The sequence below is a fragment of the Corvus cornix genome, chromosome 3 (genome assembly GCF_000738735.6).
Source record: "Corvus cornix cornix isolate S_Up_H32 chromosome 3, ASM73873v5, whole genome shotgun sequence".
Taxonomy (NCBI): domain Eukaryota; kingdom Metazoa; phylum Chordata; class Aves; order Passeriformes; family Corvidae; genus Corvus; species Corvus cornix.
Window position 1 is genome coordinate 36,367,393 of NC_047056.1, and position 22,858 is coordinate 36,390,250.

The 22,858-nt window shown below is 42.9% G+C and overlaps 1 protein-coding gene across 6 annotated transcripts in view; it reads left to right on the forward strand.

The window, feature by feature from the left end:
• Nucleotides 1–2,368: 2,368 nt before the first annotated feature.
• Nucleotides 2,369–22,858, forward strand: part of LTBP1 (latent transforming growth factor beta binding protein 1) — a 191,993-nt gene continuing 171,503 nt past the window's right edge. For 5 of the 6 annotated variants that reach the window (XM_039568826.1, XM_039568825.1, XM_039568827.1 and 2 more), the window contains exons 1-3: nucleotides 2,369–3,365; nucleotides 3,768–3,838; nucleotides 18,133–18,421. In XM_039568826.1, the coding sequence (XP_039424760.1) occupies nucleotides 2,905–3,365; nucleotides 3,768–3,838; nucleotides 18,133–18,421 (821 nt within the window). In that variant the 5' untranslated portion in view covers nucleotides 2,369–2,904. The remainder of the gene's footprint in view (nucleotides 3,366–3,767; nucleotides 3,839–18,132; nucleotides 18,422–22,858) is intronic. The other variant, XM_039568824.1, reaches the window with a different exon arrangement.

Sequence of the window (22,858 nt, forward strand, 5' to 3'; positions counted from 1 at the left end):
GTGGTGTACAGACTAAGGAGCTTTATATTTCCTTACGTCCACCCTTTAGTCACAAACCACAGGGGACAAGAACAGAAACAGTGCAAACTGCTTTCCCAACTCTTCTTCAAAAGAGAGGTGTGCCTGAAAGGGGGTGTGAGATATTAATTCCTGTTTGTCACTGCTAACTCAAATCAGAGTCTTTTCCACAGGAGGTGGGGAGACAGCCAGAGCAGGTTCCCCACAAGCAGTGACACCATTTACTAAAGAATCCTCAGAACTTTAGTAGCCACCTGACTTGATTTTAAAAGGCCAGCATCTGGCTGTTTGGTGCTGGATGCACTTTTTGTCCTTTGGAAGCAGAAACTTCTACATGTGAAGAAATTTTGAGCTGAGCTTTAGTCTGCAATGGTGGTTCACTGAAGTTCTCTTTTAGCTGTTAAAACTTCTGTGGCCAACCTGATGTGTTACTGCAGCCAAACCTGGTCCCTAACATCCGAGACCCTCCAGACTTGTGGAGGAGGAGGAGGGGGAGGGACGGAGGAACCAAAACCAGATAGCAGACAAATGGAAAAGCGTGGATTTCCTTCCTGGAGGGAAAAAAAAAAAAGAGAGAACACTGAAAATCAGATCTGCCATGTAAATTTGTGAGGAGTGCTTGACCTCTAGCAATTAATTTCATTTTTCAATTTTTCAAGAATGTTTTTATACCTTGATGATTCTGTGCAAGGCATCCACCTTTGTGAATATATTTCCCTTGAGGTTCCTTACCATTTGCTGTACAGTAGCCAGTAAAACACCACATTTGCCCCCTGCTTGACATGACTTAAACCTCACGTTTCTTAAAAGCAACTGGCTTCTGCTGTGGAATGATGCAGTTTTTGCCCTCTGTTCAACAAACCCAGCCACACACGGAGTTGTGATCTCATTCTGGAAAACTTCTGAAGGAGAGCAGCCTTGTGCAGAGCAACAATCCTGAGTAGCACATCAGTTTCTCTCTACTTACTCAGTCCTCACCTCCCCACACTGGTTTCAAGGTATTTTTCTGTTCCCTAAATACTGTAAAAACACTTAGCATAGTTGGAATTCACAATAATTAGCCTTTGGAAGGCTGAACAGTTCACTTGCTGGGAAAGCCTTCCAAGTTAAAAAGACAATAGATGTATATGTTTGCTACGAGAAGAGACAGTGGTCTCACATTTAACTTACCAGTTAACTTCAAACTGGGGCTCTGAAACTTTTAGGCTTTATCTCAGTTTTTCTCTGAAGCATCAAAGAGTTTCATTCTCATTTAACCCTCTGTGGATTTAGAATACCCAACTACTTGTGGCATTTTCTTTTCAAGCTCTGGGTTTTAATTCAGACCCCTGGAGGCACAAAAAGCAGAAGCCTTTAACATTGATGTGGATCCCTTACAATGTAGCTATAGCAAGCTCCAATCTCTCATCTATTTAAAACATCTATGTATTTTTGAGCAGTTTTAAATAGATGAGAACTAAGGAGGAAGGGACCATTGTGCTCCTTGCTTACACATAGCTCTTGCCTAGAATTGAGTCAATGTAAAACCCTCCTGCACCCCTTGCCGGCTGTATAGCTGTGCCAAGAGCATTGAAGAGCAAAATCTCGTCAGTTTGGAGCCAGGGTCAGTGTCCTTAACGCTTTGGAAAAGAGCAGAGAAGAACCCTGGGAGGAAGACCTGAATTCCAAGCTATTGGATTTGCAAACTGATTCTCCACGAAGTTTCTTGGAAAGAACTCGGACACATCAGCTTCTGAGTGTTTTAAAAGATGTAACCTTTGGGTTATTTTGTGAACTTTGTTTTTTTGTTTACAGTGCTAGAGGGTGAGATTGGTTAAGACCCACTGGAGAAAAATGTGGGAAGTTTTGCTTATATGTTAATTACCAGTGTACAATTGTGGTTTGTATTTCATTCTTTAATAATATATACTGCTTTACGAACATAAAGAAAAACAATGAAGAACATGGTCCCTCCTAATCCTGCTTTCTGCTAAGAGCAACCTCTGGCTCTCATTAGGCTGAGACGGTGGAATGTGCTTTCCTCGAGTTCCCACCTACAGAGTGAAGCACGTATACTACGCTTTTGGGGCTTTAAAGCCTCACCTCTATTAAAGTAGAACAGAAAGGCTCAGCTATTATCAAAGTACAGGTACGCTGCCCGAACCGCTCGGGCAGCTCTGCGGGCTGGGTCCCTGGCAGAAGGCAAGCCGGCGCCCCTAGCTTCAAACAGGTATTTTCGAGGCTCCCTTAGGGGCGCAGGCTCCGAGGCCGGGACGCCGCGGCCGCCCCGCGCCCCGTCCGCGGTCACCTGGCCCCGGCCGGGCCCCCTCCCCGCGCCCGGGAGCGCCCCTGACGTCACGGCGGCCCCAGATTGGCTGCGCGGGGCCGGCACCGGGGCAGGGGCTCCCTCCGCCCGCCCCCTCCCCTCCGCACACGCTCGCTCGCAGGGAAACCCTTAAAGAGGGGCTTCGGAGCAGCCCGCACCGACTCAAGGGCCATTTCCTACACACGCACGCAGACCCCTGGCAGCTCCGGCAACCGAGACATCTGCTCTCCATTGCGACCACCCCCCTCCAGCAAACACCCTTCCCCTGCTGCTCCTCCTCCCTTCCCGCTCCGGCTCGCAGCTCGGCTCGCACCCGCCGCTTCCTTTCTTCCAACAATGTTTTCCTGCTCCACGGGGCGAAGTGTTTGCTGAACTTTCCTAACAGTTTGGGGGGTGGGCGGGAGGATCCTGAGGCTTTTTTTCCTTCTTCCCCCCGCCCGGACCAGGTTGGGGGGCAGCGAGCGGAGGAGGGATCCGCGCCCCGGGCGCAGGTCGCACACACGCGCGTCCTTTGGCGGAGAGGAAGCCCTTGCACCACGGGTCCGCGAACTTCTCCGGCTGCAGGGGCTCCCGCTCTGGAAATGGGTCGGATCAGACGGTGCTTCCTCCTCCTCCTCCTCCTCGCTGCCTGTGCACTTTTGTCACCAGGGCTCGCAGCCTCCGAAAAGGGCAGGCTAAGGAGGATCACGTACGTCCTGCAGCCCGGCCGGGGGGGCTCCTCTGGCAGCCGGCAGCAGCGCCCGACCCTCCTCGGGGGGGAGCAGCAGCAGCAGCGCACGTTCAATGTGCAGCTGAACACGCGCTACGGCGGCGGCAGCGGCCCCCTGGAGCGGACCCGGCGGATGAGCAAGCCGGGCAGCGCGGGCGTCCAGCTCCGCTTGGGCCCCTCCGGCCAGGTCCACCCCAACTCCGCCGCTCACGCCTCCTCCTTCGTCAAGCCGGCCCGCTTCGGCCCGCGGCCCAAAGCGCCGCCGGGCCCCCACGGCAACAGCAGCGCCGCCCTGCCCCTCCGCCAGAAGCACCAGCTGCCGCCGCTGCCGGGGTAAGGCGCCCTCCCATCCCGCACGCCCCCGCTGTACCACCGCAGCTCCCGAGCACCTCCAGCATCTCCGTCGCGGCCGCTGTTGTCCCCTCGGGGGGGGGGGGGGGGGCGGGCTCCGGGGGCACCGCGGCGTTACCTGCCCGGTCCCGGTACCCGACTGGACGCACCCCCGCCGCGGGCACCGAACGCCCGCGGTTCTTCGCCGTCTCCCCGCGGCACCTGAGGCCGGGCCCGGGGCCAGCTCCCCCCCATCCCAGGAGTCGCGGCGGGCCCCGCGCCCGGCGAGGCGTCGAGTTTAATCGGGAGGTTTAATTCTTCCCGCCTTTTGTCTCCCTGGCCTGGCTCGGGATGGGGAGCGGGGATACCCCGCCGGACACTGGTCCTTGTTTGCTGTTCCCGCAGGGTCAATGTGTGCGGGGGACAGTGCTGCCACGGCTGGAGCAAGGCCACGGGCTCCCAGCGGTGCATCAAACGTGAGTAGCCGTGCGGTCCGGGAGGGGGGTGTGGTAGAAGATGTGGTGGGACCCGAGGGGACCGCGCTGGCACCTGGTGGTGGATGCTGCGTTCGTCTGTGGGCAAAGAGGTGCTGGCTGAGCTACGGAACCCACAGGACAGATCTAACACTCTTTCCGTCCTTAAATCCCTCCTTCCTAACCTTAACCTTCGGTAAAAGATGAATAGTGCCTCATATTTATTCTCGGCGCAGGTGGTGACATTTTTGGAGAGAGCTTTGTGGAGCCATTGTGTGTGTGAACATCCCCTCCCCATCAGTGCTTGGTTTTTAGGAGTTTTTAGAATGGAGGACTTAACAGGGTAAAGAGTCTACCAGAGGAGCACAGGTGGGGAGCAAGGAATCGCCGTTTACTCAAACTCTCCCTTCACCACGTAGCCCATGTGAGTGATCCCATGCTTAGGGCATAGAATTTTTGAACCACTGAACAACGTGAAAGAAGTTGGTTTGGTGACAGTGCTGTAGAGTGATGTACCTTTACTGGGATAATTAGAAACACAAAGTATGTGCATAAAATAACACTCATCGAGTCAATCCTGCTATACGCTGGTTGTCCTTTGTAATGGGAAAGTGGAAGAATTTCTGCTACTTTAGGCAAGATTCGGTATGATTGCAAATGGCTAAACTGGAGTGATGTCATGAGGTCAGGAAAGACTGGAGTGGCATAGCTCTTCAGGAAACCCCTGTGAGTATCAGTGAGATTGGGCAGATCTTGGAATATTGCTGTAGTTCAGCAGGACAGATTACTGCCCCTGAGAGAGTTGGAGTTAAACAATGCTTTCAAGAGTTTTTTTTTTTTAGTGGCTTTTGTCCCTGTGTGGGATTTTTCACAATAGGGAGAGCAATCACTTTTGTAATCATGACTAAGGTCAAGTACCTTTGACCTGCATGGACCTGTTGCTAAGAAGCAAAGACTTTATGACAGTAGTTAAAGACAAAACTTCACGATTTCCCTACCAACCTAGATGTGTATTTAACGTACTCTCATAAGTTAACATTTTCAAATACATGCTGCTGTGTTAGGTTAGTCACTTTTTATACTTAACACCTTACAAGTACTAGAATGATTTCCTTCAGTTTACAGTGGTATTTTGAGGCTAATTGCAGAGCTTAATAAACACCTACCTTAGCTTAAAGCCTAATCAAAATGAAAAAAACCTCTTAGTAATTTCAGGAGATTAAGTGAAAAATGTATTGTAATTGTGCTTTTTTCAACCAATTTTATTTTCACTATTTTGAACAAATCCCAAATAATGTTCGTTTTTTATGGCTTTTTCTCTGTCTTCTAGTGACTTTCATTTCCAGGTTAGTTTTCTGTTTGTAAATTAAGTAATTTTCTTTGCTTTTTGTCCTTTAAGTTTTGTCGTCTTCACTTTTCTGATTATCATTCATCTTACCTTCAGTAAGGACTAAGACAATTGGAGTTTTGTGGGTTAGCTTTGTTGAATTTAATTTAAATCCATAAATTACTTGGTTAGCTCATACAGTTACTGTAGGAATGGAGTAGCAGAGACAGAGTTAAAGAAAGGTCAGGGAGAAAATCCCCCCACCTTTCTCATTTTGTGCCTCTGATATTAGGCTCTTCTAAATATTTTTACTCCCTGCTCTGATGCTTCTCTGATTCCTTCTAGCAGTGGAGGAATACACTTGGCTTGGATTTTCTCAGTTTCACCCCTCTCTTGGCAGGCCAAGGGAAGCACTAAATGTATTGAAGTTGTCTGTTTTGTAACTTAGGCTAAACCATGAGATAGCATTGACTTGATTCAGCTATGGAAGATTAGTCTCACAGTCATAAAAGCCAGATAACACCTTTTCTGGAAGTTCCTGATGTTCCTTTCAGAAGAAAAGAAACCCTATAACTGAACAACAGTTAACCCCTTTGTTTCCTGTAAAATTAAGTGATTTTTTAAAATTCAGATAGGGGGCTCCGTTGGTTTTGAGTTGCTGTTGCAGCAGTGGATTAACTGTGCCACAGATGCTGGCACACCTGAGCTGACTTGATACAAAGTCACTTTGGTTGTGTCAGGCTTTATTAGCTCAGGCTCAGTGTCACTTTAATAAGCTATTTAGTCTCTAGGGCCAGATTCTATCCTTTTGCATGGTGCAAAGCCTGAGCTAATAAACCCCAGACCCATACTGCCTCTTTCCAGAGCCAACTTCCATTTGTCTGCATCGTGCTTCCAGAACCAGAGTGCTGAGAGCCAGCTCTGATCAGCGAGCTTTATTAGCTCAGGTGTAAGCCCAGGCTGGAACAAGCAGCATGTGTTTCTGCTCTGCTGCACCTGTGTGAATAAGCCTGCCTGGAACCCGCAGGCAGAGAGGTGAAGGGCAGAGGTATGGCCTTGCAGCCAGGCTGCCTTCCCTTCCCTTTGCCCTGCGTGGTGGTGGTTGCTAGCCCTGCTTTCTCGCGCCTGAGGCTGCCGTTCCCTCGGGTGGCTTCCGTGCGGGCGGGGGGCGGTCTGGCTGGGAGCAGTGGCAGCCACGTCGCTTTCCTCTCAGTAGCAGCAACAGCGGGTGTTTGAAGTGGGTCAGAGGGCAGCATCTGTACAGAGGAGGCAAGGGAACTTTTTCAAGTCCTTTTTTAAAAATTTTAGTCTGAAGCTGAACTGCCTGTTGTGTTTACATTTATTTATATTGTCTTGGAAGCCTGATAGTCCTCAGAAGGTGAGCTTCTGTCTCTCTGTAAACTGTATGAGAGTGCCTACCATATCCAATTTAGGCACGTAGGGTTTTCCCCACTTTGTCCCTAATATTTCAGTTTTATATTGTAAAGTTTTAAGAACTTTTTCAGACTCAGTGTGACTTAAATTATGCAGAGCTGCATCATTCTAATTAAAAAGATGAAGTGATAACACTCAGTGTAAAAGTATTCAGAATTGCTTTATGCTGGCCATATGATGCCTAACAATCAAAACCAACCTTTTTGAAGCTTTCAGAACCTCCACCTTTGGGTAAAGACAGAGGTGGGAAAAATTGAACCACAGCAGTAAACATATTGGAAAGTTAGAAGCACGTGAAAGGGTTTAGGACAAGGATTGTCTTCCAGTCATAGTTATCATAGGTTATAATCTGTGCAAGTGCAGTAATAAGATACCACCAAGGCTGGAGACAGCCTTGTTAGTACTTGTTGCATAACAGAGCTTTATAGAAACATTAATTAGCGCTGTAACATGTCTGTAAGGCAAGTAAAGCTGAGAGTGTGGGGTTTTTATTATTTCATTTATGGAAATTAAACCATAGGTTAAATGTGGTCTTGGACAAGTTATAACAACTGTCAGGAAGGCCTGTGCTGGAAATCACGAGTTCCCACCACCCAACAGCGTGTTCATCCCATTGAAATACTACTAAATTTCTGTTAGTTTAAACTACTTCTACAAAATATACTCTGCTGTTTGTTTTGTTTTGGTTTGCCTAATGGTACAAGGAGCTGTTTTTCATGTTGGGAATGTAAGAGAAAATTACCTATTGTATGTAGAATCTGATATCTTAAAAAGATAAGTGAGAAGAACTGCCTTGTAATATAAACCCCATGTAAAATGCATAATATGTTTTGTCTGGAGTATTAATAGCAGTTGTTTGTGAGTGTTCTCAATGTAAACTGGGTGGTTAAAAAAATGGGAAGGAGACAGCTGGCAGTTTTTAATGGCATGAGCTCCTTACTACGAAGATGTAAGAAAGGCTCACAGTGCAAAGAGGTGAGGAAGTGGATTTTGCAGGAACACATTTAGAGTAAATTTCCTATAGAGAGAGAAATTGCTGTCTGTGTAGAATCCAGGTATGCCATCATTGTCAATTAAGATAAAAATGGTCTTAAGTCTTTCTTAGCTGAAGGTGTTGTGTGTGTGCATGCAAGTATTCCATGCATAGGCGTAGGAGTAGTATTTTGGTGATGGAACTGGACTGAATTCTAGGAGTTTGGTCACATATGAACTGTCATGTGCTTGGGCACCTTGGGAAGGTCATTAGAAATGAGAAAACAGTCTGTTTTCTTTTTTCTTTGTATTAAAAGATTATTTTGCTAATTCTCTTTTAAAAAAGCGTGCCTGACTTAACATTAAATAAAGATGTTATTGAGGGTTAATTTATCTTTCAGAATAAGAAAATACACAGCAGTAGATGCTTGCTACTGTAGAGGCAGGAGACCAGAAAGCTGTGTAAATACTTGCCCTGAGGAAGGGTCCCCTTTGTTCATTTTATGAATCTGCTTGTCCTCTGCTTGTGTACTGCTGTTCAGTTTGAGCCACCTCCTTTCTAAACTTTCAGAGCTCTAGTTCTTGCTGTGACTGAGTTAGTATGCTACAGCTCTGTGTCTCCTTCAGGACATGGGCACTTGACAGCATGACCAGTGATTCTAGATCACCTGGATGGAGTGTGCCCCAGGTTGCTTCCAGCTTGCACTTCTGAATTTCTTGGGGAAGGTGAGAGAAAGGTTGCATGTTTAGGCCTTGTTCTGAAATAGGGTTAGGATCCAGATCTGGAAACTTAGAAGCATACATGAGTCCTCCAGTTTAGACATAAAACTCCATATCACTAAATGCTGTAGTATTGGTTGCTCAGAATCTACTCTTTTTCTGTCTTCTGTTCAGCTCTTAGAAATGGTGGTATCCAGGAGGGCTGTACTTTTGATCATTGGAACTGAGCACTTCAAATGTTTGCAGCTGTGCTTCTTGGAGGTTTTCTGGTCACAACCAGTTCCTGAGGCTTGTGCTTAAACCGTTTTGTGCCTTTGAGTTTTACCAAATTCTATTTATTTACATAGTGTATACAAAGCCTAACTATAACATACTGTCCCCAAATGTTGTTTCTTTTCATTCTAAGACCATAATCTCAGTAAAAGCAGTATCAATCTCCTTCAAATTATGTCTAAATCAAAATTTAATGTCAGAATTTTAAAGGGACAAACTGCTTTGACCCCATGTGACTGACCTATACATTAGTCCTTTTTAATCTCTCCTTTGATGTGGTTTTTAAACAATTCAGAATTGAAAAACTGAAAGCTTGAGAAGCTTGGTTTTGCCTTTGCTGTGCTTGCTACTGTAATATGTAAATAAAACTTTCGAATTTCATGTACAGGAAATAGATGGGCTTTTGTAGTGGGAAAGGACTCTTGTTAGCCCTTGATGGTAATTCTACTCTGCTTTATTTTTCACTTACTGCCCTTGGGAGGGGGGTAGAATGACAGGGTCCAAATTCTTGTTGTCTTTGTCTGCATTAGCAAGCAGCGTGGAGCTGATCTATAGACAAAACCCTTTGGGTCTGATGACCTGAGGCCCACGGTATGTGTGTTTCAGGGCTTAGTGTTTTATTTTGGACAAGGTGTAGTCTGGTCTTGTGGAATGAGTGCCAGTATGAGGCTGAGTGCTTCTTGGAGTGCTCATGTTTTGAGTTTAGCTTTTTATTACTTAGACATATTTTTTTTCTTTACATCTCAAAAGAAATAGAGTGCACATACCTAAAGATGGTCCGACAACACAAACCAAACCTCTGTAAGTGCAACTGGCATGACAGCTTCAAGAGAGGCTGACCTGAATCAGCAGTAATGCAGACTTTGAGCACAATGTCTGTCCCCTGGCCATGGTTGGCAGCCAACCTCCCTCCTGTGAGATGAGGCTGTAAAAGAGCTGTGAGAAGATGGGGGAGCTGTTAACTGCTGCCTGCTGTACACATGTGACCATGCCATGTGCCATTCCCTCATTTTGGTGAGGAAACTTAAGTCCACAATTAGTATGAAGTGAAACCTACCCAGCCTTTTCTTTGTGAGACACTTGGGACTTCACTGGAAACAAGCTTAAAATGGTACATAGTCTGTTTCATACAAATATTGCAAGTGTGTATAGAATTAAGACAGAACAAAATAAAAAAATGAGAACCTTAAAAGAAGCTTGTCAAGATGTTGTGCTCCCACACTGGAGCAGATGACAGATTGATAGTGAACTTGTTCAGCTCACTGTGGCAGTTAGTGTTAACAAAAGAAGCAGGACCTGCAGTAAAGTTGTTGTAAATCTACAGTGGATGAAAAGTCCTGAATGCTTCCCTTCTAAATAGAGAATCAGAAGGAACACAGAAAACGGAGGTGTTTGGGGTTCTTTTCCTCCTCCCTTTCAGTTTGTTGGCTGGTTTTTTTCAGTGTGTAATGTGGAAGTGGAGTAGAAAGCTGTGTAGGTGCCAGGGAAAGCTGTGGTTCATCCATCAATTGTGCACTGTCTGGTTCTGCACATGTGCAGGAACAAAATTTTGTACTGACAGTGAAGTGATACTTTACAGTACTAGTCTTGCACCTCTCTTCTTATGGCCACTCTTCCTGAGCATGGAGAGGGGAATAGCTGGGAGGGGGCATGCTCCCATCTCCTTCCTCTCCTGTGAAGTGAGAGAGCAGGGAAAAGTGTGTGTATGGGATCAGTGGGCTTCCCAACCTTTGGAAAAGTGGGGCTGTAATGAGGGGTGGGGTTCTGCTCCATGAGGCCTTGAGAAGAAGAGTGCAGCCTTCACCATGAAGGGCTGCTTGTGCTGACTGATCCTGCCTTAAAGCAAGCTTGGATTGCCTGGGAGCTATAGGAGTTGTGGAGGGTGGATGAAGAGAGGCACACACCTCCTTCAGCTGCCTCCTTGCTCAAATTCTGCAGTACTGGGTGTTAGCAGATTATTGATGGTTCAGGTTGTCAAGTCAGTCCCTGTTCTGTAACTGATATGTAAGTTGTTAGACCGATACTGGGTTGGGTTTGAAGTTTCTTTTTTAGTTGAATTTTTGTTTTGCCTGTAAAAGCAGCAGTACTTGTGTAGCCTAATTTATTCCTAGAAAATAAATCCTGTGCATTGACTATAGAAAGAAAGCAAATCTTTTGCATTTCTCCACATCTGTGACTGCACACAGAGGGGGAACAAGCATTTTACATGTTAGTAAGGCAAGATGTTCATTTAAATACAGAGCTAAAAATAGGGCTGCTTGGGCATGTTCTTTTTTTTTGTGAAGTGCAGATAGTAATCCCTGCATACAGGGAGTTTTTTGTGTCCTATGGCAAGATTTGCTTTTTTTTATAATTTAGATCAGGTTTTTATTATCTCTAGGTGGCAGTTTAGGCCTGGGTTTTCAGAGAAGCTCAACCGAATTGTGAGCGATTATTGAGAGTTGGTTAGATTTAGGGAAAACTTTATTGTACTTAGTGTTTTGCTTACTCTATTGTGATTAATAGTTTTTTCTCCAGTCTTTCTCTTTTTTGTAACACTTCAGTTGTCTGAATCCTGCATCCAGTTAAGTATTTCCAGTTGCCTTTTTACTGAGCTTGTCTTAGTTTGTTCAGTGTCCTGCATATTTATTATGATAACAAAATGAGTAAGCACTGTACTGATAAATGTTAAGAGAATTAAAAGGAGTGCATACTTGAGTGCTAACCACTCCATCAGAGAAAATAGTGTGTATCATGTGAATCTGGTGGTTTCCTTGGCTTTGTCCATTCTGTAGTGAATGATTTTTATCTTTATTTGTTGGCACTGGAATGATAAAGGGATTTGTAGCATGTGAAATGTTTGTATTGTCAGAATATGCGTAGTTATGGTCTGCTATAATTAAATACTTTAAAATGTCTCTCAGATTGTATAGTCTTAACTATTTATATTATGTAAACTCCAGTAAACACAACATGACTGAAAATGCCAAGTATCATACAGTGTGTTATATTCTTGTTACTGATAGAATAATGCATCCTTTTGCTGAAGCTAAGCTTTTGAAGTGTTTGAGTACAGCAGCTATTCAATTCTGGTGAGTCTTGGCATTTAGAGATTATACTATGAAGATACATAGAAAATAATATTAATAAAGTACTTTATGTTGCCATTAGGCTAGGAGAGAAACTGGGGTTTTTTGTGTGTTTGTTTTAAAAGAAGTAAGTATGCTAAAAGCATTGTGTTTTGTTTCCCTCCCTTCCTGGAGGTCATGTTTACATGCCAGTGTGGGAACGAATCTGATGGTTTGAAGTGGACAGCAAAGAATTCCAACACATGCTTTCATTGGAAGCATATTTAGGGAAAGAATTCCTTAAGACCATATAGTTACGATAAAAAAAAGTTCCTGTGTAGAAAGACACAGATGGTTGTAATACTACCTCCATTAGTAGTGTAGAGGACACACAGGTTTTCTGCAGTTAATGTAATTTCTTAGGATTATATAAGGTAATTTCTTTTTTTTTTTTTTTTTTTTTTTTTTAAATGGAATGGTCTTACAACAAGGTTGTATCACCCTTGGTTGCAAATTCCTCTCTTCCCCTTCTCAGTGAATATTTAGAATTATTGGATGTATTTCTGTTAAACTTTTCAATTTTTGAAACCTCTTTGGTGTGAGATACTCAGAGAACTAGCTTCCCAGAAAAGCATTAGCTTCAGTTAGCTTTTGCTGTTGCATCCTCAGTCTGGACAATGACTTAATACTTAAAATGGTATCCAGAATAAAAGCATAAAATTAAGTTGTGAGCTAAGCAGTAGGGTAATTTGTAGAACAGGAAATTCTAAAAAACATTGCTCTTCTTCAGGATGTCAGCACCATATTCAGATTTTTCCGAGGGAAGCTGGAATATGCCTCCTTCCTTTCAGAACCCACAGCTTGTTGCCTTCCAAGGAAAGCACTTCACTGCTTTTCTTCTGGAATCGGTGGGGGATCATCACTCTGTCTTTCAACCCAGCAGGAGTTAAAGGTGCCTTTGTATGACAGCTTTTTGTTTAGGATGCGCACTCAACCAAGATGAGCTTTGGTTTCCTTGTGTGCTTGAGGAATAAAAATCTTGAATTAATGAAATAAAGCAGTATTTGTTATGCCTTTAACAGTATTCCTATGTTGCATGTAAAGGAAGTTGAACATTGCACCCTCAGCACAGATGTATCTATGTCATGGTGTTGGTTTTTCCCCTTTCTGTAAATTGATGCCTGCATCATTTCTCAACCGTTTTATGCTGGAATCTGAAACAGCTCTATACTTAAAATCCTCTTTCCAACTGCTGTATTTTCTATTATTTGCCCTCCAGCATGTATTGTGCCCAACAGGATTTATGCACTCCTGTGGGAGAAGTTTATATACTGTGCCAATGTGCACTGTGATGAAATTTGTCGGAAGTCAGTGCATTCTGTTTAAACTGGTGCTGGACTACTATGTGTGCTCAAGAGGAGGAAAAAAAAGATAAATTTGAGGTGGAAAAAGAAAGAAATCAGGTGGATGGGTGCATTAGAAATAGCATAATACAACACTGTTGTAGTGTAATTGTGTCGAAGTATTAGAAATGCAGGAATGACATTGAAAAATGTTTGTGGACATTTAAGTACAAACCAACAGCAGTTGCTTGTTAAAGGAAATGCTTAATGGTGGAGCCAGGGCTAAAAGGCTAGAAACTTGGGTGCAGGAAACTTCTGGGACATTCAAATTCTTTTACTGTGAGTTTCTCACTGCAAAATACATTTTTGTGAATTTCTATTATCCACAGGGAAATAAACTTGTAAATAAGGTGTTACTTTTGAAGAAGTTAAAATAAGTGATTAGCATAGGAATGAGATTGTAATGATCTTAATCCAAGAATTAGCATTAGTTTAATATTAATTTATTACACACATTTTTAGGACAAGTGGAGTCAGTTATATTTGTGTTTTGATTCATTTGAAGGGACAAAAGAGAAGTTTTAATCTAAACTCCTTCCATGCATGACAATGTTTTATGCTTACTGATTCCAGATAATAAATTATGCTGAATTTATAAAGTATTAAAACAAATACATTCTGTATATATAGAAGTTTTAAAATATTTATGTGTTTTGAAATTATTATGAACTTTTTATTTTAGGTCTTGCTTCTGCAAATATTTCTGTACACTTTAACTGTAATGACATGAACACATGGACTGAAAAGTGTGTATGTATAGATCAGTCCCAAACCAACATAGGATGTTTTGGAAGGGGTGTGTTTAAACCTAGTGGTAATATTAATTTACCCTTGCTTTCTGAAAGAATGTCACAAATACAACCATACCAGGCCTGATATGCATTTGTCAAACCCAGTAGTAGTCTGCCTGAGAGAGTGGTGAGCAGTAGTTGATTAGGGAAAGATGCATCAAAAGGATGAGCATTTTGTGATGGGCTTTTTGTGATTTAAGTACTTCCAAAGCAAATGTGTCACTGTGGCTTTATTTTTAGTAGATACAGATTGCATGGTCTTAAAACACAAAACTGATGCAAAAGAATTCTTGTTCCTTCCTCTCTGTGTTGGGTCTGGCTGAGCTGGAGCTCCTTTTCCCATTGGAGCCCTCAGAGCGCTGTGCTTTGCGTTGGTACCTAGAAAGGTGTTGGTAACACTCCAGGGTTTTGGCTATTGCTGAGCAGTGCTGGCACAGCACCAGTGATGTCTCTCAACATTCCCCCCCTCCATCAATAGGCTGGGGGTGGGCAAGATCCTGGGAGGGAACACAACTGGGACAGCTGATCCAAAGTGTCCAAAGGGATATTCCATACCATATGACATCAGGTCAGATAGAAAAGCTAAGGAAAGGTGAAGAAACAGAGGGCATTTGTTACTTACAGTATTTGCCTTCTGGTGCACCCCCTACACACGTTGAAGCCCCGCTTCCTGGGAAGTGGCTGAACATGGCTTGCTGATGGGAAGTAAAGAATAAACCTGTTTTTTTTTCTTCTCTTTACTTGTGCGCATGCAAGCTTTTGCTTTAGTAAACTGCCTTATCTCAACCTACGAGTTGTTTTCAATCTTATTTTCTTTCCCCTGTCTATCTGGGGACTGATAGAACAGCATAGTGAACATCTGGCATCCAGCCAAGGTCAAGCTCACCATAAATCACACTTCTGGAAAATGAGGGAAGGTTGGTTATATTGTCTGTGCCTGGCCTTTCAGTGTGGCCAACTTCCATGGCACAGTAAGTTTTGGATGTTGAAGCGAAGTGGCTCAAAGAGCAGATCATTCAACCTCTGACAGAAAAATCTATTGAGACTTACTAAATGCAAAACCAGCACTCCTGCTCAGGAAGTTGCTGAGCCTCTAATTCTTAAAAGCTGTAGTGATATAAACTTCTATTGTGTCTCACCCTGTCCTTAAACATCCACTTTAGTAATGGAGGGGGAAGACTGTTCTAAGTGGATCTTTAATCTGACCACAAAGCTTAGTCTCATTATTTTGCATCTTTGCCAAGCTCCGTTTTGAATTTCCAGTCATGACCTCCTCGAATTGAATAGGACCAAGGCAATTGCCTTTAACAGCAGTATATTGGCCTGCTTTTCAGTTTTGTACTTAATACTTCCACGCTTCAGTTTTTGGAAGCGTAGCTTTATGGAAAATACTGGTGTTTTCAGTTTTATGGGCCATTATTGTTGTCTTCAAACAAAATAATTAGGTCATTCATTTGGCACACTACAGCTGTCTTGGACATTTTAGAAACTAAACTGCTGTATTATGGCAATTAAAATGTTCATTTTAATTCTTTCCTAAAAACGTGATCTTTTATCCAGTTTTGTGATCTTCTATTACGCAACGTTGATGAAGGACTTCAGTCAAAGGGTTCCTTGCTGTGAAGATCTAATGGATGGGGTTTTCAACCTGTTGTCACCGTTGTTTTATAACTTAAGTGCTGGATCTCCTGAGGTTTGTTTTGTTAAAGGCCAGTTAGAGTAAGGCAGTTTGTTTTGCTGCAGAGCATTTGCTTCATGTACATGTAATATGTGTACAAACTTCCAGGGTTTACGTTGCTGTCAGTGAAGTAAGAATATTCAAGTCTGTGTGGGCAAAAAAGGTGAGGTAATTTCGAAACAGGTTCTGTTTTCAGCTTTATAGTTTTAAATTCACTGCTACCTTCTCTTTAATAAGTAGAAACTCAAGCTTTCATAGGCTTCTGAAGCACAACTTTGGTTCTTAACTACAGGAAAAAGAGTTGCAGATTTTTCAGGGTTGTCTTTTGTGTATGTATACATTGTTACGTCACTTTTGGTAGGAGGTATGCTGTGATCAGCGTCCTAGTAGAGTGGATATTTTGTCATACTGACTTTCGGTGTGGTCTTGTTAGCTTTCTTCTGTGTTGAGTCATCAGTTTTTAAATAACTTCTCGAGAAACTTAGTGGTTACTACAGGTGCATGTCCATAAACCTCCAGAAATACATTTTCAGTATGAATGTTTTTTTAATGTAAAAATGGGACTTCTGAAAGCCTTGCTTTTTTTTTTAAGAATTTTTTTGAGATGCTTTTCTAAAGCACTCTCAGCTGTGCCCAAATTCTTTACTGTGATTTTTGCACATTTCCTACAGATGACCCAGGTGATGGCATCACTCTTCTGGTCTTAAGAGTCTCTCCAAAGCCAGTGAAATTCAATTAGAATTTTAGGCTCCTGAATTTATTTGCCAAGATATTATTTATTTCAGTCATGTGCATATAAATGAGCTTTCACTGTTTCTAGCAAAATCTAAGTTTTAGAAATAAGGCACAACGAAGACTTGGCTCGTATATTACAGCACATGCTTGTTGCAAATTCCTTCTCAAGTTTACAGTGAAAATGGTCTTCAGTCTTCCAGCAGTCAAAGACAAGACCGAGTCTCAAAAATAAACAAATAGAAGTGAGCAAATGATTATTTTTGTGTTGTCAGGGAGATGCATAATATGCAAATAAGGTAGCCTAGCTAAGTTTTATTGAAAAGAAGGTAAGTTTCACATGGAGGGGAAAGTATATGTGAGAAAAACCCCATGGAAAACTCAGGTTTAAGTTGTAGGGCAATTCTGGTGCCTTGTGCAGTTGGTGTATATGATACATCTGCCAGCTGACAAACTAGTCCTCCAAACTAACACAGTCCCATCCTAATGAGTTAATTAATATATAGTCTTGGGCATTTAATTTATTTTTATGTATAGAAGTATGTATTAGAACTTGACTGAAGTGTCAAGTACTCTAATTTATTTGGACAAGGGTTGTGGACTGACTTTAAATAATATAGTTGTGCAGTTGGATGTATCTGTATATGGTGCAGAATCCCGTGTTATAGTTTAAAATATGATCTTACCTATTCTAGTAAAAAAATTATCACCTGGCATATAATTTTGTCAATTTTAAAGGATCTTTAACAATATTAAAAATATGCTTAGTTTGTAGGAGCAAAGTAGCTCAGCCGTGGGTTTTTTTTTTTTTTATACATGCTTCATTGTGTGCCATCTTTAATGTGATTAATGAAGAATTTATTTTGTTGGCTATCCCAGAATCCTATTTTAATGTTAAATTCTGTCCTTTGGATTAGAGAATTAATTTGTTTTGCCATCTTTGTGATGTAAATTTAAGCATCCAGAATAAATCCTCAAATCAGACATGCCTTTGCAGTATTGTGTATATATATGATCAGCAATTGCTTTTGCTTTTTTCCCCCCCTCCATTTTTTTGATGGCATATGCTGCTTCTCCAAGTTTCTTGTTCATTCAGAGTGGAATTGATCCTGCAGTACTAGGTCTACAAGCTGGGTGTTGAAGCTAGGCTGGTTATTCAGACTCCCTCTGTAGTCACTAGATAGAGCAACACAAAGCAGTGTAATAAATCCTCTCTGAAGGCAAATTGTATTTTGAAGAATCTGATCCCTTTTTACTGATGATACAAAGAACGTATGGAAGCTGGTCTGGGATAATCACAAGCACTTGTTTGTTTCTTCCTAGGTGTAGCAATGTCTTTGTAGCAGCAGTTCACGTCTCTTGCGTTGTTACAGTGGGGCTGCTGCAGGGAGTGTCATTTGGGTTTTAGATGGGGAAGAGTTGAATTGCTTCATGCTTCTCTGCATCATTTTGGTGATCTATAATGTGACAGTAGGGATTCATTCTAGGTACCTATGCAGCATATGTACATTTTACTACTGTAAAATGAATCCCAGCCTGGATCTGTACAATTCTATAATCTGTGTAATACTGTTTCATTGGATGCAGTTTGGGTGGTTAAAGTATGAGGAGGAGGAATACTGAGAAGAAAGGAGGAAGATTTGAAATAATGCTATATTTCTTGATTTAACTAGTGCATTTCCTATTGTTTAGGTTGAACATTTTACTTTTTGAAGCTGTTCAAATGTTGTACATGTCTGTTGTGCAAGAAATCAGTAAAAGCTATACCAATTTGCATATTATCTTTTGTGGAGCTTAGCAATATTGCTTTCTCGTACTCCAATTAACATTAACAATTAATACCTTTTTTTATTGTGGGGAGGGTTTGCATTTTCCTTTACGCTTTGTTTCAAAGGTACTTTTTAAAATGTCTTTTCTTAGCTAACTGTGCACCGCCGTGCCAAAATGGAGGGATGTGCCTGCGACCTCAGCTTTGTGTGTGTAAACCAGGAACAAAAGGTAATTCCTGTGAGGATACAGTTGTGCAAGACACATCTTCCACTGGAGGCCGGAGCCCTGTTGTTCCCCCATGGCCCATACCCCAGCAGGCTGCCCAGCAGTCCTTCTCTCAGAAGGTGCAGGTCCCACCAAAGGTTGGCCCTATGACTCAGATGGCATTCACAATCAAGCAGAAGCCTCCTGTTGGGTTAACTCAGCAAATGCAACCACAGTAAGTGTTTTCTTTATTTTCAAAGAAGTCCAGTATGTTAGATTTATAAAAAGTTGTTCCTTGCAAGTGTTTTGAAAAAATTGTATTTGGAAACTTTCAGAGATTTTTTTAAAACAGCTTCTTGTTTTCACAGTAAGATTTCAGTGGATGTTTAGACTTCTATTACTTATGAGCTGGATTTCCTTACCTGAACAGAATATCCCATAATATCAGTCAACTTCTGTTTTCCTTAGAGTATTACTGCTGTACTAATTTTGGAGGAATTATTCTTAATTTACACTGGTCACCTTTTGAGTTTAGCCTAGAACAGAGTCTGACATGTATTGAATGAGCTTTGGCGGATCGATGTTTGTCCCTGCTGGGTCCCTCATGGACACGCTCAGGTGGCTCTGCCAGCACCTGCGCGTGCACACGATGTCACCTTCACAGGTGGTTGTGCACAGCCGCTCACACCCACAGTCTGTGCATGAACTGGAGACAGAGAGGCGAGAGGGGCTCTCTGATTGCAATTCCGAGGTGTTTAATGGCAACACACCTGAAGGGTGGCAGAGGTGAGAAGAACCCAGAACTGAAAGCCCGCACTGGTTTTATCCCAAGAGCTCCCAAAGGTGGGCAGAGCATCCAAAACCAATGGTCTGAGGGCTAGGGGGCAGAGGCAAGGTTGAGTGAGTTAACAGGGGCCAATGGGAAAAGGAATGGGAGGGGGAGAGGGCCAGAAGGATCTAGACAAAGGGAGAACTTTCTAGCACAGTGTTGTAGGGAGAGACCACTTTTAGGGTAACTTGGGAGGCGTAAAGTGGACTTAGCCACCACAACGTCTCCCCCTAATTTACTCTAGAAGAAGGCCTCCCCCTATTACTTGGAACTAACTAAGGTGAGAACTGTTCTTCCCCTTTCTATGAGCAAGGAAAGGATATTTTGGTTTTAACAGTGGCGGTCCAGGGTTGTGGCAGTATTTCAAACAATGAACGGATGGCAGAACATCCAGAAACACCTGCAAAGCCTCTGGAGGGAGGCAACCCCTCCCCTGAGTTCCCAATGTCCCAACAAGTCCCGAGTTCCTTCAGCGGTGCTGGGTGCGGTGGGCCTTTCTGGGCTACTGAGGCTGCTATTTCCATGCTCTTATCAGCCACAGCATCCATAGCCACAGCAGTCTCTCTGTGTAGTTGCTCAGGTTAAGGACATCTAGGAGACGGCAGGGTGACAGGTGTCAGGTTCCATGGGGGAGTTGGGGCTGGTGTCTCTGTAAGGGTCTCAAGCAAAGTTGTTAAGGATCATGGCAAGATTACTGAAAGGTCAAATCACTCGAGAATACCTGAAACTGGAAAAGTTCATTCTCCCTTTATCAATTTCCCTTTTCCATCCCCCTTTTCAAAACAGGAAGGTACATATGGGGTATAGGAAGAGTAAGGGATTGTTTGGGCGGGGAAACCATAAGGGAAGGGGTCAGAGGGATTCAGGGGGATTTTAAACCGAAACAGTCTGGAGGGGCTGCAAATTAGATGTTCGGTTGCCTGTCACTTTGTGTTGATGTCGCCTCCAGGCGGCACTAGTCTCATCTTTGGCTGATTCAGTGTCAGGGTTATCTGCATTTTTTTCATGTATCTTCAGGGGCTGTTGGTGGTGGTCCAAGGTAGGGCTTGATATTCTTTCCCGGCACCCATTTCAAACCTGCAACAGACATGGAATTCTGACACCTTGAGTAACTGAGGAGAGTAAGATTTGGTGCTTGTGTTCTGTTCTGGTTTCTTGTATTTGCATTATGTTTTCTCTTTTAATATAAGTATGCATGGCTGTGCTACTTCTGCTTGTTTGTGTTTGAGGTTCAGGATTGTATCTGACTGCTATAAGCAGCAAGGAAACACCCATCTTGTTGGAGAATTTTTTCTCTGTCTCTTTAGTAGCTGGTGACTTAGCCAGTCTTTGATATTCTTTCTCTGAGCTTTAAGTACTTAATGTGAGTCTGAAATTTCTCTAATTCTACTCTTGTTTTTATTGATGGGTCCAACCTTAGTTTGTTTCAAGACCCCATTTGATATGGGGGGAAGGAGGTGCACAGCAGGGTGTCAATCAAGTTGAATGTGAAGTTTTAGGTGTTTGCAGCTACTGCTGTCCTTCCACTTTCAGGTGAAGTCAGTGACAAAAAGTGTTTCTGTCCTGTTACAGGTGTTGCTTTTGGAGAGCTGTAAGGAGGGTGTAGTCTGTCTTGCTTCTAGTCTCCAGAGCAAGATAATCAGGGCTAGGAAATAAATTGTGTTTTCCTGTGTTCGAACCTGTAAAAATGAATGTGGAAGGGTGTTGTGTGATTATAGAGTTCTGCACCTGAGTAGTCATACTCCAACAACAAAGTTCATCCTGCCACTTCCTTTCCAAAGCTGCATCTGAGAACAGAGATCATTGGATATTGCCAATGCTACTATTTGTTGTCTCATAACATCTTTATCAGGTTTTTTCCCTCCTAAACCCTTCTAATTCTTTGTACTGTTGTCCTTGTTCATCTAACTGTGGATCCACAAGCTAAACTAGGTTCCTACGTGTCTTGTGTAATAAGAAGAGAAGTTAACCTGAGTTCCCTTGGAGTGCTAAGCCCTAAGCCAGTATGTTCTTTGAGAAAGATAGAAGGTAGAGCAGTGGGGGCTTTAGGTACAAATACATCCACAGTCTTGAAGGACAGAGAAATTGCTACACAATTTTAGTATTTCATAGTACTCTGAGTCCAGTTTCATTCCTATCAGCAAAGCAAGGGTTATTGGAGTGACTAATATGAAGGGGAAATTTCCAGTAAAATCATCGGGCTTTTTTCATCTTCCTTCCTACTATGACAGTTGTTGGGCTATGATGCTCAAAGTATTTCTAGAGGATACCTACAGCATTTCATGCTTCACGAAAATTTCTTTACCTGCTTGCATGAGATATCATCACAGATGTAGAGGAAGCAACTTCAGACTGACAAGACCAGTCATCTGTTATGTGCTATCCAAAGTGCCTCTGCATGCTTCCATATGCAGTGGGCTTTGTTGTTCCTGTGGCCCTTCTCAGCCTAAGGATTTTCTCCTAACTCTGTAGAGAGACTTTTTCAGGTAGATATAACTGTTATTCTGTGAGATCACATTAAGGTAAATCTATTTCAGTCAGCTTAATATTGGCATGGGAAAATGGAAAACTGAGTCTCTGGATTCATGAGAATGCCTGCCTACAACCTTGGCAGGAGCCAGGTGTAGGAGCTGGAGATGGAAAGGACATGGACTGTTTCACAAACCAAAGCAGTTGTATCAAGTGCAGCAGAAGGTGGATGTTTAGATACAGCTGTTGAAATGAGTGCCACTGATAGTTCCCATGGATGACTATTAGGACAATTTACAGGGCTGGAAGATCCTTCTGAGGTCACGTCTCTAACATTGACAGGGAGTAGACAGGCTAGTTCCTGTTTCATTTCCTCTTTGAATACCTTGTATCTTGTATGTTGTGTGAGGCTGCCCAGATGCTTTTGGAATTGCTTTTTCTTTTACCACGCCTAGAAGGTGGAGTCATCCATTGTCAGTGTAGTTGGTGTGCCGATCTGGACACTGCTGCTGTGCAGTCAAGGACTGAACTGGTGAGATCTGGGTCAGAACCCAACCTGGGACACCTAAATTAGCTCCTAGAGGGAGCTTGCCTATACAGAGCTTCTGTTTTGCCATCCTCTATCAATTTTTTTCTGTTTTGTATAGGAATGCAACTTTTCCAACTTCAGTCATCAAGATGTGTTCATCCATGTTTTCTTAGGATCATGGTGGCGATGGTATTTAGGACAGCAGGGAATTAATTTATTTCTTTCCAGGTATCTTTTTTTTGAAGAATAAGGTGCTGAACAGAAGGAAAGCTGAAGAGAGATTAATTTCCTGGAATATCCTGAGTTCAGCAAGTCTGTCATAGCTCTGCTCTGAAGATGGATATACCGTCAGGTACAAGGTCTCATCTCGGAAAAACGTTAGCAGAAGGTATAGATGGCTGTAATTGAAAACAAGTGGTGTTTCAGAAACAAAAATCTGCTTCTTACTGGAACCTGTAGGGAATTCTGATCTCAGTAACAGGCATGCTTTGTGGGCCTGAATTCCTGTGATAGCTCTCCAGTAACTCTGGGTGTTCCTTTCACATCTCGTGTTCTTACTTGTTGGCAACAGGATAGCTCCAACAGCTTGATTTTGTGCATTTACCATCTGTGTGAGTAGAACTTTTTTTTTTTAAAGGGACCTTTCTAGTACAGTTTTGGAAGTGGTCACCAGAAGGAGTACAGCATCAACCAGCTGGAGCTCAATAATACACTGAAGTGTCACAGCATTGCTTCTTCAGCCTCTTTTGGAGGCAGCTGGTGATGAAATGTGGAAGTCTGCTTTAATGTTGGACAAAGCAAAGCTCATCAAAGGAGTGGCGAACACACAGACTTCAGGTGACATA